Below are 17444 nucleotides of genomic sequence, written 5' to 3' on the forward strand. Positions count from 1 at the left end.
CACCACTCTTTTCACCCCAACATTCTCTCTTATAAATATGTATATATATATATATATATATATATATATATATATATATATATATATATATATATATATATATATATATATATATATATATATATATATATATATATATATGTATTTTTTTTTTGCTTTATCGCTGTATCCCGCGTTTGCGAGGTAGCGCAAGGAAACAGACGAAAGAAATGGCCCAACCCACCACCATACACATGTATACACATACACATCCACACACGCAAATATACATACCTACACAGCTTTCCATGGTTTACCCCAGACGCTTCACATGCCCTGATTCAATCCACTGACAGCACGTCAACCCCGGTATACCACATCGATCCAATTCACTCTATTCCTTGCCCTCCTTTCACCCTCCTGCATGTTCAGGCCCCGATCACACAAAATCTTTTTCACTCCATCTTTCCACCTCCAATTTGGTCTCCCACTTCTCCTCGTTCCCTCCACCTCCGACACATATATCCTCTTGGTCAATCTTTCCTCACTCATTCTCTCCATGTGCCCAAACCACTTCAAAACACCCTCTTCTGCTCTCTCAACCACGCTCTTTTTATTTCCAAACATCTCTCTTACCCTTACGTTACTTACTCGATCAAACCATCTCACACCACACATTGTCCGCAAACATCTCATTTCCAGCACATCTACCCTCCTGCGCACAACTCTATCCATAGCCCACGCCTCGCAACCATACAACATTGTTGGAACCACTATTCCTTCAAACACCCATTTTTGCTTTCCGAGATAATGTTCTCGACATCCAAACATTCTTCAAGGCTCCCAAAATTTTCGCCCGCTCCCCCACCCTATCATTCACCTCCGTTTTCATGGTTCCATCCGCTGCCAGACCCACTCCCAGATATCTAAAACACTTTACTTCCTCCAGTTTTTCTCCATTCAAACTTACCTCCCAGTTGACTTGACCCTCAACCCTACTGTACCTAATAACCTTGCTCTTATTCATATTTACTCACAACTTTCTTCTTTCACACACTTTACCAAACTCAGTCACCAGCTTCTGCAGTTTCTCACATGAATCAGCCACCAGCGCTGTATCATCAGAGAACAACAACTGACTCCCTTCCCAAGCTCTCTCATCCACAACAGACTGCATACTTGCCCCTCTTTCCAAAACTCTTGCATTCACCTCCCTAACAATCCCATCCATAAACAAATTAAACAACCATGGAGACATCACACACCCCTGCCGCAAGCCTACATTCACTGAGAACCAATGGGCAGGAGGGTGGATGTGCTGGAAATGAGATGTTTGATTTGTGGTGTGAGGTGGTTTGATCGAGTAAGTAATAATAAGGTAAACGAGATGTGTGGAAATAAAGAGATTGTGGTTGAGAGAGCAGAAGAGGGTGTTTTGAAATGGTTTGGTCACATGGAGAGAATGAGTGAGGAAAGATTGACCACGAGGATATATGTGTCAGAGGTGGAGGGAACGAGGAGAAGTGGGAGACCAAATTGGAGTTGGAAAGATGGAGTGAAAAAGATTTTGAGTGATCAGGGCCTGAACATGCAGGAGGGTGAAAGGCGTGCAAGGAATTGAGTGACTTGGAACGATATGGTATTCCGGGGTCGACGTGCTGTCAGTGGATTGAACCAGGGCATGTAAGGCGTCTCGAGTAAAATATGGAAAGTTCTGTGGGGCCTGGATGTGGAAAGGGAGCTGTGGTTTTGATGCATTATTACATGACAGCTAGAGAGTGAGTGTGAACGAAAGTGGCCTTTGTTGTCTTTTCCTAGCGCTACCTCACACGTATGAGGGGGGAGGGTGTTGTTATTCCATGTGTGGCGAGGTGGCAATGGAAATAAATAAAGGCAGACAGTATGAATTATGTACATGTGTATATATTTATATGTCTGTATGTATATATATGTATACATTGAGATGTATAGGTACGTATATTTGCGTGTGTGGACGTGTATGTATATACATGTGTATGTGGGTGGGTTGGGCCATTCTTTCGTCTGTTTCCTTGCGCTACCTCGCTAACGCGGGAGACAGCGACAAAGCAAAATAAATGAATATATATATATATATATATATATATATATATATATATGTAAGGCATGTGTACGTGTAGGAAGAGAGGAAAGTGATTGGTTCTCAGTGAATGTAGGTTTGCGGCAGGGGTGTGTGATGTCTCCATGGTTGTTTAATTTGTTTATGGATGGGGTTGTAAGGGAGGTAAATGCAAGAGTCCTGGAAAGAGGGGCAAGTATGAAGTCTGTTGGGGATGAGAGAGCTTGGGAAGTGAGTCAGTTGTTGTTCGCTGATGATACAGCGCTGGTGGCTGATTCATGTGAGAAACTGCAGAAGCTGGTGACTGAGTTTGGTAAAGTGTGTGGAAGAAGAAAGTTGAGAGTAAATGTGAATAAGAGCAAGGTTATTAGGTACAGTAGGGGTGAGGGTCAAGTCAATTGGGAGGTGAGTTTGAATGGAGAAAAACTGGAGGAAGTGAAGTGTTTTAGATATCTGGGAGTGGATCTGTCAGCGGATGGAACCATGGAAGCGGAAGTGGATCATAGGGTGGGGGAGGGGGCGAAAATTTTGGGAGCCTTGAAAAATGTGTGGAAGTCGAGAACATTATCTCGGAAAGCAAAAATGGGTATGTTTGAGGGAATAGTGGTTCCAACAATGTTGTATGGTTGCGAGGCGTGGGCTATGGATAGAGATGTGCGCAGGAGGATGGATGTGCTGGAAATGAGATGTTTGAGGACAATGTGTGGTGTGAGGTGGTTTGATCGAGTAAGTAACGTAAGGGTAAGAGAGATGTGTGGAAATAAAAAGAGCGTGGTTGAGAGAGCAGAAGAGGGTGTTTTGAAATGGTTTGGGCACATGGAGAGAATGAGTGAGGAGAGATTGACCAAGAGGATATATGTGTCGGAGGTGGAGGGAACGAGGAGAAGAGGGAGACCAAATTGGAGGTGGAAAGATGGAGTGAAAAAGATTTTGTGTGATCGGGGCCTGAACATGCAGGAGGGTGAAAGGAGGGCAAGAAATAGAGTGAATTGGAGTCATGTGGTATACAGGGGTTGACGTGCTGTCAGTGGATTGAAGCAAGGCATGTGAAGCGTCTGGGGTAAACCATGGAAAGCTGTGTAGGTATGTATAGTTGCGTGTGTGGACGTGTGTATGTACATGTGTATGGGGGGGGGGGGTGGGCCATTTCTTTCGTCTGTTTCCTTGCGCTACCTCGCAAACGCGGGAGACAGCGACAAAGTATAAAAAAAAAAAAAAAAAAAAAAAAAAAAAAAAAAATATATATATATATATATATATATATATATATATATATATATATATATATATATATATATATATATATATATATATGAGTCCACGGGGAAAATGAAACGCGATAAGTTCCCAAGTGCACTTTCGTGCAATAATCACATCATTAGGAGAGACACAAGAGAGAAATATAAGTCAGTTGATATACATCAGAGACGAAGCTAGGACGCCATTTGGTAAACATGTGATTTGGACAATCACATTTGGATTATCGTTGGTTGCCTTGCAATTTCAAACACTGAACACCTTCACTTTCAAATAACGATGCTCCCATTACACTGCCACCTCAACATGGTCGGCACTGTTCTATGTAACAGCATCCAGACCCAATGTAACCACCAACCCCCTTACAGATCACCCCTTAGTCGTCCAACCCCAGCAAACACAACCCTGACATAGCATAATCCATCCTAATATAACATGACAGTCACTAAACAACCGACATTCCAACCCAGTCTTATATACCAACCCGCCAGACATACACCCATTAGACAGTTTTACTCAAAAGGGACATATAGAATATAGGCGTTGGCACATACACCATTTGTTTATAGTAAATAATGAAAGGAAAACAATGTTGAAGGCTAGAAGGAAAAGCTTGTCTATGTTGTGTTCATCAATCTATAATCATTTCTCCAAGGCTACGCTACGTTCAGTGGCAGGGAGAGGATGGCCACTCCTCTGAAGTTCTCTGACGAGAGGGTACTCTGCCTCCTCAACTGACGAGGATACAGCCTCACCCAAAAGGAACTCCTCACTCGGCGGCGGAGTCCGGTAACATCTCCCTCTATGTTCCACAACTATATACGCCCAACTCGTTCTGCGTGGCATGTAACATCCACTAGTGTTATGCACTGTATGTGTAACAGGTGTACACATTGCCTCACCTCCGACGTGACTGTAGACGCGTAGGTGGAGTTGTCGAAGTCCCATTCTGTACAAGGTTCCTCCTCTACATCTGTAGAATGGTTCCGTACTGGGTAGGTACAAGCATTCCTGCAGCAGAAGAAGGCATCGAAGTCTATTTCTAACTTTATTCTGATCTTTATATTGATGTACACATTATCCTCATAACAACATTACTCGTTAAAGATTAATAACATTCAACCAATTCTTGAACACGTTCGTCCTTACGTGTTCTTCACACACACACACACACACACACACACACACACACACACACACACACACACACACACACACACACCCACACACACACATACACACACACCAAACACAATGGTCGAGCGTCTGTGAGCATAAACTATATAACACTGAAAAAAAAAAAAGAAAAATTTAATACCAAAATGATATTCCCTGGTCGTATTATAACAAAATGATATTCCCTGATCGTATTATAACAAAATGATATTCCTGGTCGTATTATAACAAAATGATATTCCCTGGTCGTATTATAACAAAATGATATTCCCTGGTCGTATTATAACAAAATCATATTCCCTGGTCGTATTATAACAAAATGATATTCCTGGTCGTATTATAACAAAATGATATTCCTGGTCGTATTATAACAAAATGATATTCCCTGGTCGTATTATAACAAAATGATATTCCCTGGTCGTATTATAACAAAATGATATTCCCTGGTCGTATTATAACAAAATGATATTCCTGGTCGTATTATAACAAAATGATATTCCTGGTCGTATTATAACAAAATCATATTCCCTGGTCGTATTATAACAAAATGATATTCCTGGTCGTATTATAACAAAATGATATTCCTGGTCGTATTATAACAAAATGATATTCCCTGGTCGTATTATAACAAAATGATATTCCCTGGTCGTATTATAACAAAATGATATTCCCTGGTCGTATTATAACAAAATGATATTCCCTGGTCGTATTATAACAAAATGATATTCCTGGTCGTATTATAACAAAATCATATTCCCTGGTCGTATTATAACAAAATGATATTACTGGTCGTACTATAACAAAATGATATTCCCTGGTCGTATTATAACAAAATGATATTCCCTGGTCGTATAATAACAAAATGATATTCCCTGGTCGTATTATAACAAAATGATATTCCCTGGTCGTATTATAACAAAATGATATTCCCTGGTCGTATTATAACAAAATGATATTCCTGGTCGTATTATAACAAAATGATATTCCCTGGTCGTATTATAACAAAATGATATTCCTGGTCGTATTATAACAAAATGATATTCCCTGGTCGTATTATAACAAAATGATATTCCCTGGTCGTATAATAACAAAATGATATTCCCTGGTCGTATTATAACAAAATGATATTCCTGGTCGTATTATAACAAAATCATATTCCCTGGTCGTATTATAACAAAATGATATTCCTGGTCGTATTATAACAAAATGATATTCCTGGTCGTATTATAACAAAATGATATTCCTGGTCGTATTATAACAAAATGATATTCCCTGGTCGTATTATAACAAAATGATATTCCCTGGTCGTATTATAACAAAATGATATTCCTGGTCGTATTATAACAAAATGATATTCCCTGGTCGTATTATAACAAAATGATATTCCTGGTCGTATTATAACAAAATGATATTCCCTGGTCGTATTATAACAAAATGATATTCCTGGTCGTATTATAACAAAATGATATTCCCTGGTCGTATCACAACTTACTGGTTGATCAGCTGGTCGTCAGGGTTGTAGGTAAAGTTGGCCTCAGACGCGGGGACGTCGCTCGGGTACACAACGACGCTCGCTGTGAGGGCGTGGGGCGGGGGCCTGCACGTGTAGCGCACGTCAGGAGCCAAGAACGCCCCACCCAAGGTATGGTAAGACACAAGGGAATACCCTGTCATGATGAGGAAAAACTGAATTACATGCTTCGTAAACCCAAGATAACACTCAAAGATTGCACCTAACTTATCTCGTTTGTTTCCTTGCGCTACCTTGCTGACGCGAGAGACGGCTATTAAGTATAATAATATATATATATATATATATATATATATATATATATATATATATATATATGTATATATATATATATATATATGTATATATATATATATATATATATATATATATATATATATATATATATATATATATATATATATATATATATATATATATATATATATATATATATATATATATATATATATATACTTATTTTGCTTTGGGCCTGGATGTGGAAAGGGAGCTGTGGTTTCGGTGCATTATTACATGACAGCTAGAGAGTGAGTGTGAACGAACGGGGCCTTTGTTGTCTTTTCCTAGCGCTACCTCGTACACATGAGGGGGGAGGGGGTTGTTATTCCATGTGTGGCGAGGTGGCGATGGGAACAAAAAAATGAAAAAGGCAGACAGTATGAATTATGTACATGGTAAATTATATGGGAGGGTATTGATTGAGAGGGTGAAGGCATGTACAGAGCATCAGATTGGGGAAGAGCAGTGTGGTTTCAGAAGTGGTAGAGGATGTGTGGATCAGGTGTTTGCTTTGAAGAATGTATGTGAGAAATACTTAGAAAAGCAAATGGATTTGTATGTAGGATTTATGGATCTGGAGAAGGCATATGATAGAGTTGATAGAGATGCTCTGTGGAAGGTATTAAGAATATATGGTGTGGGAGGCATGTTGTTAGAAGCAGTGAAAAGTTTTTATCGAGGATGTAAGGCATGTGTACGTGTAGGAAGAGAGGAAAGTGATTGGTTCTCAGTGAATGTAGGTTTGCGGCAGGGGTGTGTGATGTCTCCATGGTTGTTTAATTTGTTTATGGATGGGGTTGTTAGGGAGGTAAATGCAAGAGTCTTGGAAAGAGGGGCAAGTATGAAGTCTGTTGGGGATGAGAGAGCTTGGGAAGTGAGTCAGTTGTTGTTCGCTGATGATACAGCGCTGATGGCGGATTCATGTGAGAAACTGCAGAAGCTGGTGACGGAGTTTGGTAAAGTGTGTGGAAGAAGAAAGTTAAGAGTAAATGTGAATAAGAGCAAGGTTATTAGGTACAGTAGGGTTGAGGGTCAAGTCAATTGGGAGGTGAGTTTGAATGGAGAAAAACTGGAGGAAGTGAAGTGTTTTAGATATCTGGGAGTGGATTTGTCAGCGGATGGAACCATGGAAGCGGAAGTGGATCATAGGGTGGGGGAGGGGGCGAAAATTTTGGGAGCCTTGAAAAATGTGTGGAAGTCGAGAACATTATCCCGGAAAGCAAAAATGGGTGTTTGAAGGAATAGTGGTTCCAACAATGTTGTATGGTTGCGAGGCGTGGGCTATGGATAGAGTTGTGCGCAGGAGGATGGATGTGCTGGAAATGAGATGTTTGAGGACAATGTGTGGTGTGAGGTGGTTTGATCGAGTAAGTAACGTAAGGGTAAGAGAGATGTGTGGAAATAAAAAGAGCGTGGTTGAGAGAGCAGAAGAGGGTGTTTTGAAATGATTTGGGCACATGGAGAGAATGAGTGAGGAAAGATTGACCAAGAGGATATATGTGTCGGAGGTGGAAGGAACGAGGAGAAGAGGGAGACCAAATTGGAGGTGGAAAGATGGAGTGAAAAGGATTTTGTGTGATCGGGGCCTGAACATGCAGGAGGGTGAAAGGAGGGCAAGGAATAGAGTGAATTGGAGCGATGTGGTATACAGGGGTTGACGTGCTGTCAGTGGATTGAATCAAGGCATGTGAAGCGTCCGGGGTAAACCATGGAAAGCTGTGTAGGTATGTATATTTGCGTGTGTGGACGTGTGTATGTACATGTGTATGGGGGGGGTTGGGCCATTTCTTTCGTCTGTTTCCTTGCGCTACCTCGCAAACGCGGGAGACAGCGACAAAGTATAAAAAAAAAAAAAAAAAATATATATATATATATATATATATATATATATATATATATATATATATATATATATATATATATATGTGTGTGTACATTGAGATGTATAGGTATGTATATTTGCGTGTGTGGACGTGTATGTATATACATACGTATGTGGGCGGGTTGGGCCATTCTTTCGTCTGTTTCCTTGCGCTACCTCGCTAACGCGGGAGACAGCGACAAAGTATAAAAAAAAAAAATATATACATATATATATATATATATATATATATATATATATATATATATATATATATATATATATATATATATTTATACAAATATATATATATATATATATATATATATATATATATATATATATATATATATATATATATATATATATATATGGATAAATATATTCTTATGAGTCCACGTGGAAAATGAAACACGATAAGTTCCCAAGTGCACTTTCGTGTAATAATCACATGATCAAGGGAGACACAAGAGAGAAATATAACAGTCAGCTGATATACATCAAAGAGACGAAGCTAGGACGCCATTTGGTAAACATGTGATCGTTAAAAACATACAACGAGCGTTCATAAACTTATAATTTTACAAATCTTATCAACAATAAAGTTATCTAATTTGTATAGACCATCACTAATATTAAGATTATAATTCTTTGTGTATTAAATAATAGAAGATTCAATGATATTACTCTTGGTAAAAGAGTTAATAACTGAGATGGCGTTACTCCAGTCAATACAATGATATAGTTTTTAACATGATTAAACAAGGCATTTGATTCTTGTCCCGTTCTTATACTATATTTATGTTGCTTAAGTCTAACAGAAAGATCATTACCAGTCTGACCAACATAAAATTTATTACACTGGAAGAACCGGATGTTGGACTATTGCTATGATGAATTAAGAAAAGAACGCAATAGGCTACAAGTGTCACTAAATCGTAAGTTGGACCATCTTATTGAAAACAGCGACTGGACCAAGAACACAAACCTATCTTTTGTGGTAAACCTGTCTAATAAACAACTAGATAAAAATTTCTTGTGTGCATTAGGCTATGATTTAAGCTGTGTGCTCTAACATAGAAGCCAGCTATGTTGATGTCACAAAGTCTTTTTGTAATTTAGAAAAATACAGTAATTTAAGTAATGATGATATTAATATCTGTAAGGGTTTAGTGTATGCCAGTTTGTCAAAACCAGTGGAAGCTAATTGCCCTAAAAGATTCATAAGAGCTATTAACACCTTAAAAAAAGACAAGGATATACATATTACTAAAGCAGATAAGGCTAACACTGTTGTGATTTTAGACAAAAGTAACTATTTATCTAAAATGAATGATCTTCTAAATAACACAACATATTCTAAACTTAATAAGAATCCCTTAGAAGCAGTTAATTCTCACTTCAATAAAGAAATGAAGTTGTTGTTGAAAGGTAAAAATTCTCTTACCAAAAGTTTGTCATCTTTGTCCCCTTCATTACCGTATATGTATGGACTTATCAAAACACATAAACAGAATTTTCCAACAAGACTTATAGTAAGTTCAGTAGGCTCCATCACATATAAATTGTCAAAATGGTTAATTTCTGTATTAAGCCCTTTAGTAGGTAAGGTATCAAATTCTAATATCATGAACAATGTAGATTTAGTCAACAAGCTAAACAATATCAATATCAATTTTGATTTCAAACCAATCATCTTTGATGTTTCCTCACTTTTCACTAAAGTTCCAGTTGATGACCTTTTAGAATATTTATTTGATGTCTTGGATGATATTCATTTACCTGTTTCAAAGTCTAATTTCAATGAGCTGATAAAATTGTGTATAAAAGACTGTGTATTTCAATTTAATGGAGATTATCATGCTCAAAAATTTGGAATGGCAATGGGCAACCCTCTTTCACCTGTACTAAGTAATCTTTATATGGACTTTTTTGAAACAAAATTACTAAAGGATATCTTACCTTCTTATGCAATTTGGTTTAGGTATGTAGATGATGTTCTTTGTGTTTGGACAACAAATGAAAATTTACAAATATTTCTCCCCTTACTTAACAATTTAGTACCTTGCATCAAATCTACTCTACAAATGAAAATAATGGTATGTTACCATTTTTAGATTGCATGATCCATAGACGAGGAAACAAGTTTAAGTTTAGCATATACAGAAAACCCACCAATGTATGCTCATATATCTATTATTACTCATCTCAACATGACAGAGTTAAATTATCATGATTTCAATTTATGTTACTTAGGGCATTACGCATTTGCAGTCAAGAGTTTATTGATGATGAGTTTGAGAAGATATATTCTATTAGATCTAAGTTAAAGTACCCTAGATCTTTCATTGATAAATCCCTTAAGTTAGCAAAGAAATCATTTTATTCAGTTGAGCCCAAACCTCCCATTGACACCAAGAATCTTTTAGTTCTCCCTTTTAATAATAATTTCACTTTGCTTCCCATGTTGCTTAAATCCTTTAATGTATATGTTGCCTTTAGCAACAATTATACTATAAAGAATATCTTAATCAGGAATTCACCAGAAAATTCTCGTGGTTGCATCTATAAAGTTCCTTGTGGAAACTGTGATAAATTTTATGTTGGTCAGACTGGTAAGGATCTTTCTGTTAGACTTAAGCAACATAAATATAGTATAAGAACGGGACAGGAATCAAATGCCTTGTTTAATCATGTTAAAAACTATGATCATTGTATTGACTGGAGTAACACCATCTCAGTTGTTAACTCTAACTCTATTACCAAGAGAAATATCATTAAATCTTCTATTATTAAATACACAAAGAATTATAATCTTAATATTAGTGATGGTCTGTACAAATTAGATAACTTTATAGTTGATATGATTTGTAAAATAAGTTTATGAACGCTCGTTGTATGTTTTGGATAATCACATGTTTACCAAATGGCGTCCTAGCTTCGTCTCTCGATGTATAACAACTGACTGTTATATTCCTCTCTTGTGTCTCCCCTGATGATGTGATTATTACACGAAAGTGCACGTGGGAACTTTTCGTGTTTCATTTTCCCCGTGGACTCATAGGAATATATATATATATATATATATATATATATATATATATATATATATATATATATATATATATATATATATATATATATATATATATATATATATATATACACATATATATTTACATATTTTATTTTATATATTTCTTTATTATACTTTGTCGCTGTCTCCCGCGTTTGCGAGGTAGCGCAAGGAAACAGACGAAAGAAATGGCCCAACCCCCCCCATACACATGTATATACATACGTCCACACACGCAAATATACATACCTACACAGCTTTCCATGGCTTACCCCAGACGCTTCACATGCCTTGATTCAATCCACTGACAGCACGTCAACCCCGGTATACCACATCGCTCCAATTCACTCTATTCCTTGCCCTCCTTTCACCCTCCTGCATGTTCAGGCCCCGATCACACAAAATCTTTTTCACTCCATCTTTCCACCTCCAATTTGGTCTCCCTCTTCTCCTTGTTCCCTCCACCTCCGACACATATATCCTCTTGGTCAATCTTTCCTCACTCATCCTCTCCATATGCCCAAACCACTTCAAAACACCCTCTTCTGCTCTCTCAACCACGCTCTTTTTATTTCCACACATCTCTCTTACCCTTACGTTACTCACTCGATCAAACCACCTCACACCACACATTGTCCTCAAACATCTCATCTCCAGCACATCCATCCTCCTGCGCACAACTCTATCCATAGCCCACGCCTCGCAACCATACAACATTGTTGGAACCACTATTCCTTCATACATACCCATTTTTGCTTTCCGAGATAATGTTCTCGACTTCCACACATTCTTCAAGGCCCCCAGAATTTTCGCCCCCTCCCCCACCCTATGATCCACTTCCGCTTCCATGGTTCCATCCGCTTCCAGATCCACTCCCAGATATCTAAAACACTTCACTTCCTCCAGTTTTTCTCCATTCAAACTCACCTCCCAATTGACTTGACCCTCAACCCTACTGTACCTAATAACCTTGCTCTTATTCACATTTACTCTTAACTTTCTTCTTCCACACACTTTACCAAACTCAGTCACCAGCTTCTGCAGTTTCTCACATGAATCAGCCACCAGCGCTGTATCATCAGCGAACAACAACTGACTCACTTCCCAAGCTCTCTCATCCCCAACAGACTTCATACTTGCCCCTCTTTCCAAAACTCTTGCATTTACCTCCCTAACAACCCCATCCATAAACAAACTAAACAACCATGGAGACATCACACACCCCTGCCGCAAACCTACATTCACTGAGGACCAATCACTTTCCTCTCTTCCTACACGTACACATGCCTTACATCCTCGATAAAAACTTTTCACTGCTTCTAACAACTTTCCTCCCACACCATATATTCTTAATACCTTCCACAGAGCATCTCTATCAACTCTATCATATGCCTTCTCCAGATCCATAAATGCTACATACAAATCCATTTGCTTTTCTAAGTATTTCTCACATACATTCTTCAAAGCAAACACCTGATCCACACATCCTCTACCACTTCTGAAACCACACTGCTCTTCCCCAATCTGATGCTCTGTACATGCCTTCACCCTCTCAATCAAAACCCTCCCATATAATTTACCAGGAATACTCAACAAACTTATACCTCTGTAATTTGAGCACTCACTCTTATCCCCTTTGCCTTTGTACAATGGCACTATGCACGCATTCCGTCAATCCTCAGGCACCTCACCATGAGTCATACATACATTAAATAACCTTACCAACCAGTCAACAATACAGTCACCCCCTTTTTTAATAAATTCCACTGCAATACCATCCAAACCTGCTGCCTTGCCGGCTTTCATCTTCCGCAAATTATTATCATTATTTTGCTTTGTCGCTGTCTCCCGCGTTTGCGAGGTAGCGCAAGGAAACAGACGAAAGAATGGCCCAACCCACACACATACACATGTATATACATACACGTCCACACACGCAAATATACATATCCATACATCTCAATGTACACATATATATACACATACGCATACATATATATACACATGCACACAATTCACACTGTCTGCCTTTATTCATTCCCATTGCCACCTCGCCATACATGGAATAACATCCCCCTCCCGCCTCATGTGTGCGAGGTAGCACTAGGAAAAGACAACAAAGGCCCCATTCGTTCACACTTAGTCACTAGCTGTCATGCAATAATGCCCGAAACCACAGCTCCCTTTCCACATCCAGGCCCCACACAACTTTCCATGGTTTACCTCAGACGCTTCACATGCCTTGATTCAATCCATTGACAGCACATCGACCCCGGTATACCACATCGATCCAATTCACTCTATTCCTTGCCCGCCTTTCACCCTTCTGCATGTTCAGGCCCTGATCACTCAAAATCTTTTTCACTCCATCTTTCCACCTCCAATTTGGTCTCCCACTTCTCCTTGTTCCCTCCACCTCTGACACATATATCCTCTTGGTCAATCTTTCCTCACTCATTCTCTCCATGAGACCAAACCATTTCAAAACAAAATTTGAATTGGATAGGAAAGAGACAAGAAAGAAAGAACCTTCAATACATACAGAACCAGATGATGATGTAGTGTAAGATGTTCCATCTTCCCGTCCCCAGCTGGGTGAGGATGCTGTCGAAGCTGATGTCCATGTTGTTCTTGTTGTTGTTGTTGCTGTTGTTGTTCTTGGTGTGGTGGCGAGTGACACCAAGACTGGTGGTGGTGGTGGTGGTGATGGTAGGAGAGAGCTCTTCCTCCCCCTTCTCCCTCACGCCGCCCTGGAAGGGATAAATGTTGCTTGCAGTCTCCTGTAGAAGGTGTGGCCGCTGGAGGAGATCATGAGCGATGATTGTAACCTCCAGAAACCTATCCTAACGATGCTGGTCATATTATCCAACTACTACTACAACTAAGACACGAGAGGTTATCCACCTATACCACAGCATCTCTGGTCGTATTATCCAACTACTACTACAGCTAAGACACGAGAGGTTATCCACCTATACCACAGCATCTCTGGTCGTATTATCCACCTATACCACAGCATCTCTGGTCGTATTATCCACCTATACCACAGCATCTCTGGTCGTATTATCCACCTATACCACAGCATCTCTGGTCGTATTATCCACCTATACCACAGCATCTCTGGTCGTATTATCCACCTATACCACAGCATCTCTGGTCGTATTATCCACCTATACCACAGCATCTATGTTACTCACACCGGCCTCAGTTGGTTGAGGTTGACGACCAAACACCTCCAGTGTTTACATGTATTTACTTATCTTGTTTTAAAATCTCGTTTTACAACGTTGTAATCACATGATAATCAACTCATCCCGAAAAAAAAAATGGTTTCCCAACGTTTTAATCATATAATAATCAAGTGGTCCAAAAAGTTTCCCAACGTTTAAATCACATAATCAATTGATCCAAAAAAAAAAAAAACGTTTCTGAACGTTTTAATCACATGATAATCCATTGATAAAAAAAAGTTTTCCAACGTTGTAATCATAATAAAATCAATTGATAAAAAAAACGTTTTCCAACGTTGTGATCGCATGATAATCAATTGATCCAAAAAAAACGTTTTCTGATATTGTAATCACATGATAATCAATTGATGCCAGAAAAACGTTTCCTAACGGTTGAATCACATAATTATCAATTAATCCCAGGACGTTTGCCATTTCCTTTAGCTTGGCAGTGTATATCCTCGAGCTGTCGTAATTGTCTGGTGCTACAAAGAAACCATGCTAATTACCATGCTAATTACCATGCTAATTATCATCTCTCTCATAGCTAGATGTTCCTCTGACTGCGTCCATTATAACCCAGCCTTCCTTGTGCCAGTGTACCAATATGGCACATGCACAACTCACGTACTTCAATATATCAGAGAATGGTAAGTCACCCAGCCTATCACAGCATTACCGTCACTTAACGTGGGTGTTACGGCAACCAATCGTGACGTGACGGCTTCCCAAGACGTAACTACGAAGATATTGTCATTACGAAACTTTGCTGGAACACAGAACAACACAAGCGTTAGCTCCATCACATCACCACTTGCGTTGTGTATGTGGATCTTGGCAAACTTTACAAGATAAAGATCTAAAATGATAGATACATGCAGAGGAAACATATCAAAATGATTCAAATACGTTATAAACCTAATCACATGGGAGCTATACAGACTGTTCTGTTCAGTCAGTAAAACTGTCGACCTCCATGTGGTCCACTGTCGAAATGAGATGTCATCTGTGTGTGTAATGTCATTCGTCCGTTAGCGAAATCATTACGTTTGTGTCCCCAATTTTATTCCCCTATTGTGTATCCTCGGCTGCTCCCTCACCACCTCCTCTTCGTGCACGATATAAGAAAGACACAGTCTCTCCGTGGCAACAAACACTCCCATGGTGTCCTCCGCCTCACTATTGTCTTTTCGTCACTTCATCATTCCTCTAGTGTTCCATTACTCGGGGAGGAAGTTGTAGTAGATTAAGTAGATTATAATGTAGACATTTCTACCAAACACTGTGTTCATATACGTGATTTCTTTATCACACACGTTCCCTTATGTTCTGAAGGCTTGGTCGTTATCGTGTTACGGACCTCACTACCCCCAGCCGATGGCATCCAAATTGCATTTTCCCCTTCATCACTCATTCCCATCTCATAAATTGGGGAAATGTTCACTCTCTGTATACCAAGTGTTGTGAGGTAATACTTACCTTTAACAGGACTTCCTGCACTGGTGGATGGCTGCTTGGTGTAGACAACACACACACACACACACACACACACACACACACACACACACACCTCCAATGAACTACCAGCTATGCAACTCAAGCACCTGGAAAGGTTTCTCTGTTTTATCAACCAGGTGCGTCAGAGAACATCCAGTGGAGACACGCAATGATACATCGAAAGGTTCAGGCACAGATCTGTTTGCTTCTGGAGGCCTCAAAGGTGTGCACACGCTCCCCTGTGCGGGTAAAGTGAACGTGTGGTGGACAGCAGACCCAGGAGAACACTGGAGACTACGTGGCAGAGCAAGGTGTTGCTCCTCCCAAGGTCTTTCCTCATATTCGCCCCGGGCGGTCTCTCTCTCTCTCTCTCTCTCTCTCTCTCTCTCCTACCCCAACCATACTGCCTGCCCCGACCCCCGCCATGGTTCTTTAATTTGTTTATGGATGGGGTTGTTAAGGAGGTGAATGCAAGAGTTTTGGAGAGAGGGGCAAGTATACAGGCTGTTGTGGATGAGAAAGCTTGGGAATTGAGTCAGTTGTTGTTCGCTGATGATACATCGCTGGTGGATGATCGTGTGAGAAACTGCAGAAGCTGGTGACTGAGTTTGGTAAAATGTGTGAAAGAAGAAAGCTGAGAGTAAATGTGAATAAGAGCAAGGTTATTAGGTACAGTAGGGTTGAGGGACAAGTCAATTGGGAAGTAACTTTCAATGGTGAAAAACGTGAGGATGTAAAGTGTTTTAGTTATCTGGGAATGGATTTGGCAGCGGATGGAACCATGGAAGCGGAAATGAGTCATATGGTAGGGGAGGGGACGAAAGTTTTGGGAGCGTTTAGAAATGTGTGGAAGGCGAGAACGTTATCTCGGAAAGTAAAAATGTGCATGTTTGAAGGAATAATGGTGTCGACAATGTTATATGGTTGCGAGGCGTGGGCTATAAATACAGGTGTGTGGAGGAGGGTGTATGTGCTGGAAATAAGACGTTTGAGGACAATATGTGGTGTGAGGTGGTTTGATCGAGGAAGTAATGAAAGGGTAAGAGAGATGAGTGGTAATGAAAAGAGTGTGGTAGGAAGAGCAGAAGAGTGTGTATTGAAAGGGTTTGGTCATATGGAGAGAATGAGTGAGGAAAGATTAAGAAAGAGGATATATGTGTCAGAGATGGAGGGAAAGAGGAGAGGTGGGAGACCTAATTGGAAGTGGAAAGATGGAATGAAAAACATTTTGAGCGATCGGGGCCTGAACATGCAGGAGGGTAAAAGGCGTGCAAGGAATAGAGTGAATTGGAACGATTTGGTATATCGGGGTCGACGTGCTGTCAATGGATTGAACCAGGGCATGTGAAGCGTCTGGGGTAAACCTTGGAAAGTTTTGTAAGGCCTGGATGTAAATAATTCATACTGTCTGCCCTTATTCATTCCCGTCGCCACCCCGCCACACATGAAATGACAGCCCA

The 17444-nt window shown here is 39.6% G+C and overlaps 1 protein-coding gene across 1 annotated transcript in view; it reads right to left on the reverse strand.

Annotated features, from left to right (window-relative positions):
* LOC139764430 (organic cation transporter protein-like) overlaps positions 1-15877 on the reverse strand; it is a 55555-nt gene extending 39678 nt beyond the window's left edge. The window contains exons 1-3 of the mRNA XM_071690981.1: positions 13800-15877; positions 6003-6177; positions 4237-4345 (exon numbers count right to left, since the gene is read on the reverse strand). Coding sequence (XP_071547082.1) covers positions 4237-4345; positions 6003-6177; positions 13800-13881 — 366 coding nt within the window. The 5' untranslated portion in view covers positions 13882-15877. The remainder of the gene's footprint in view (positions 1-4236; positions 4346-6002; positions 6178-13799) is intronic.
* Between the last annotated feature and the right edge of the window lie 1567 nt (positions 15878-17444).

This window comes from Panulirus ornatus, chromosome 50, assembly GCF_036320965.1.
Source record: "Panulirus ornatus isolate Po-2019 chromosome 50, ASM3632096v1, whole genome shotgun sequence".
Lineage (NCBI taxonomy): Eukaryota > Metazoa > Arthropoda > Malacostraca > Decapoda > Palinuridae > Panulirus > Panulirus ornatus.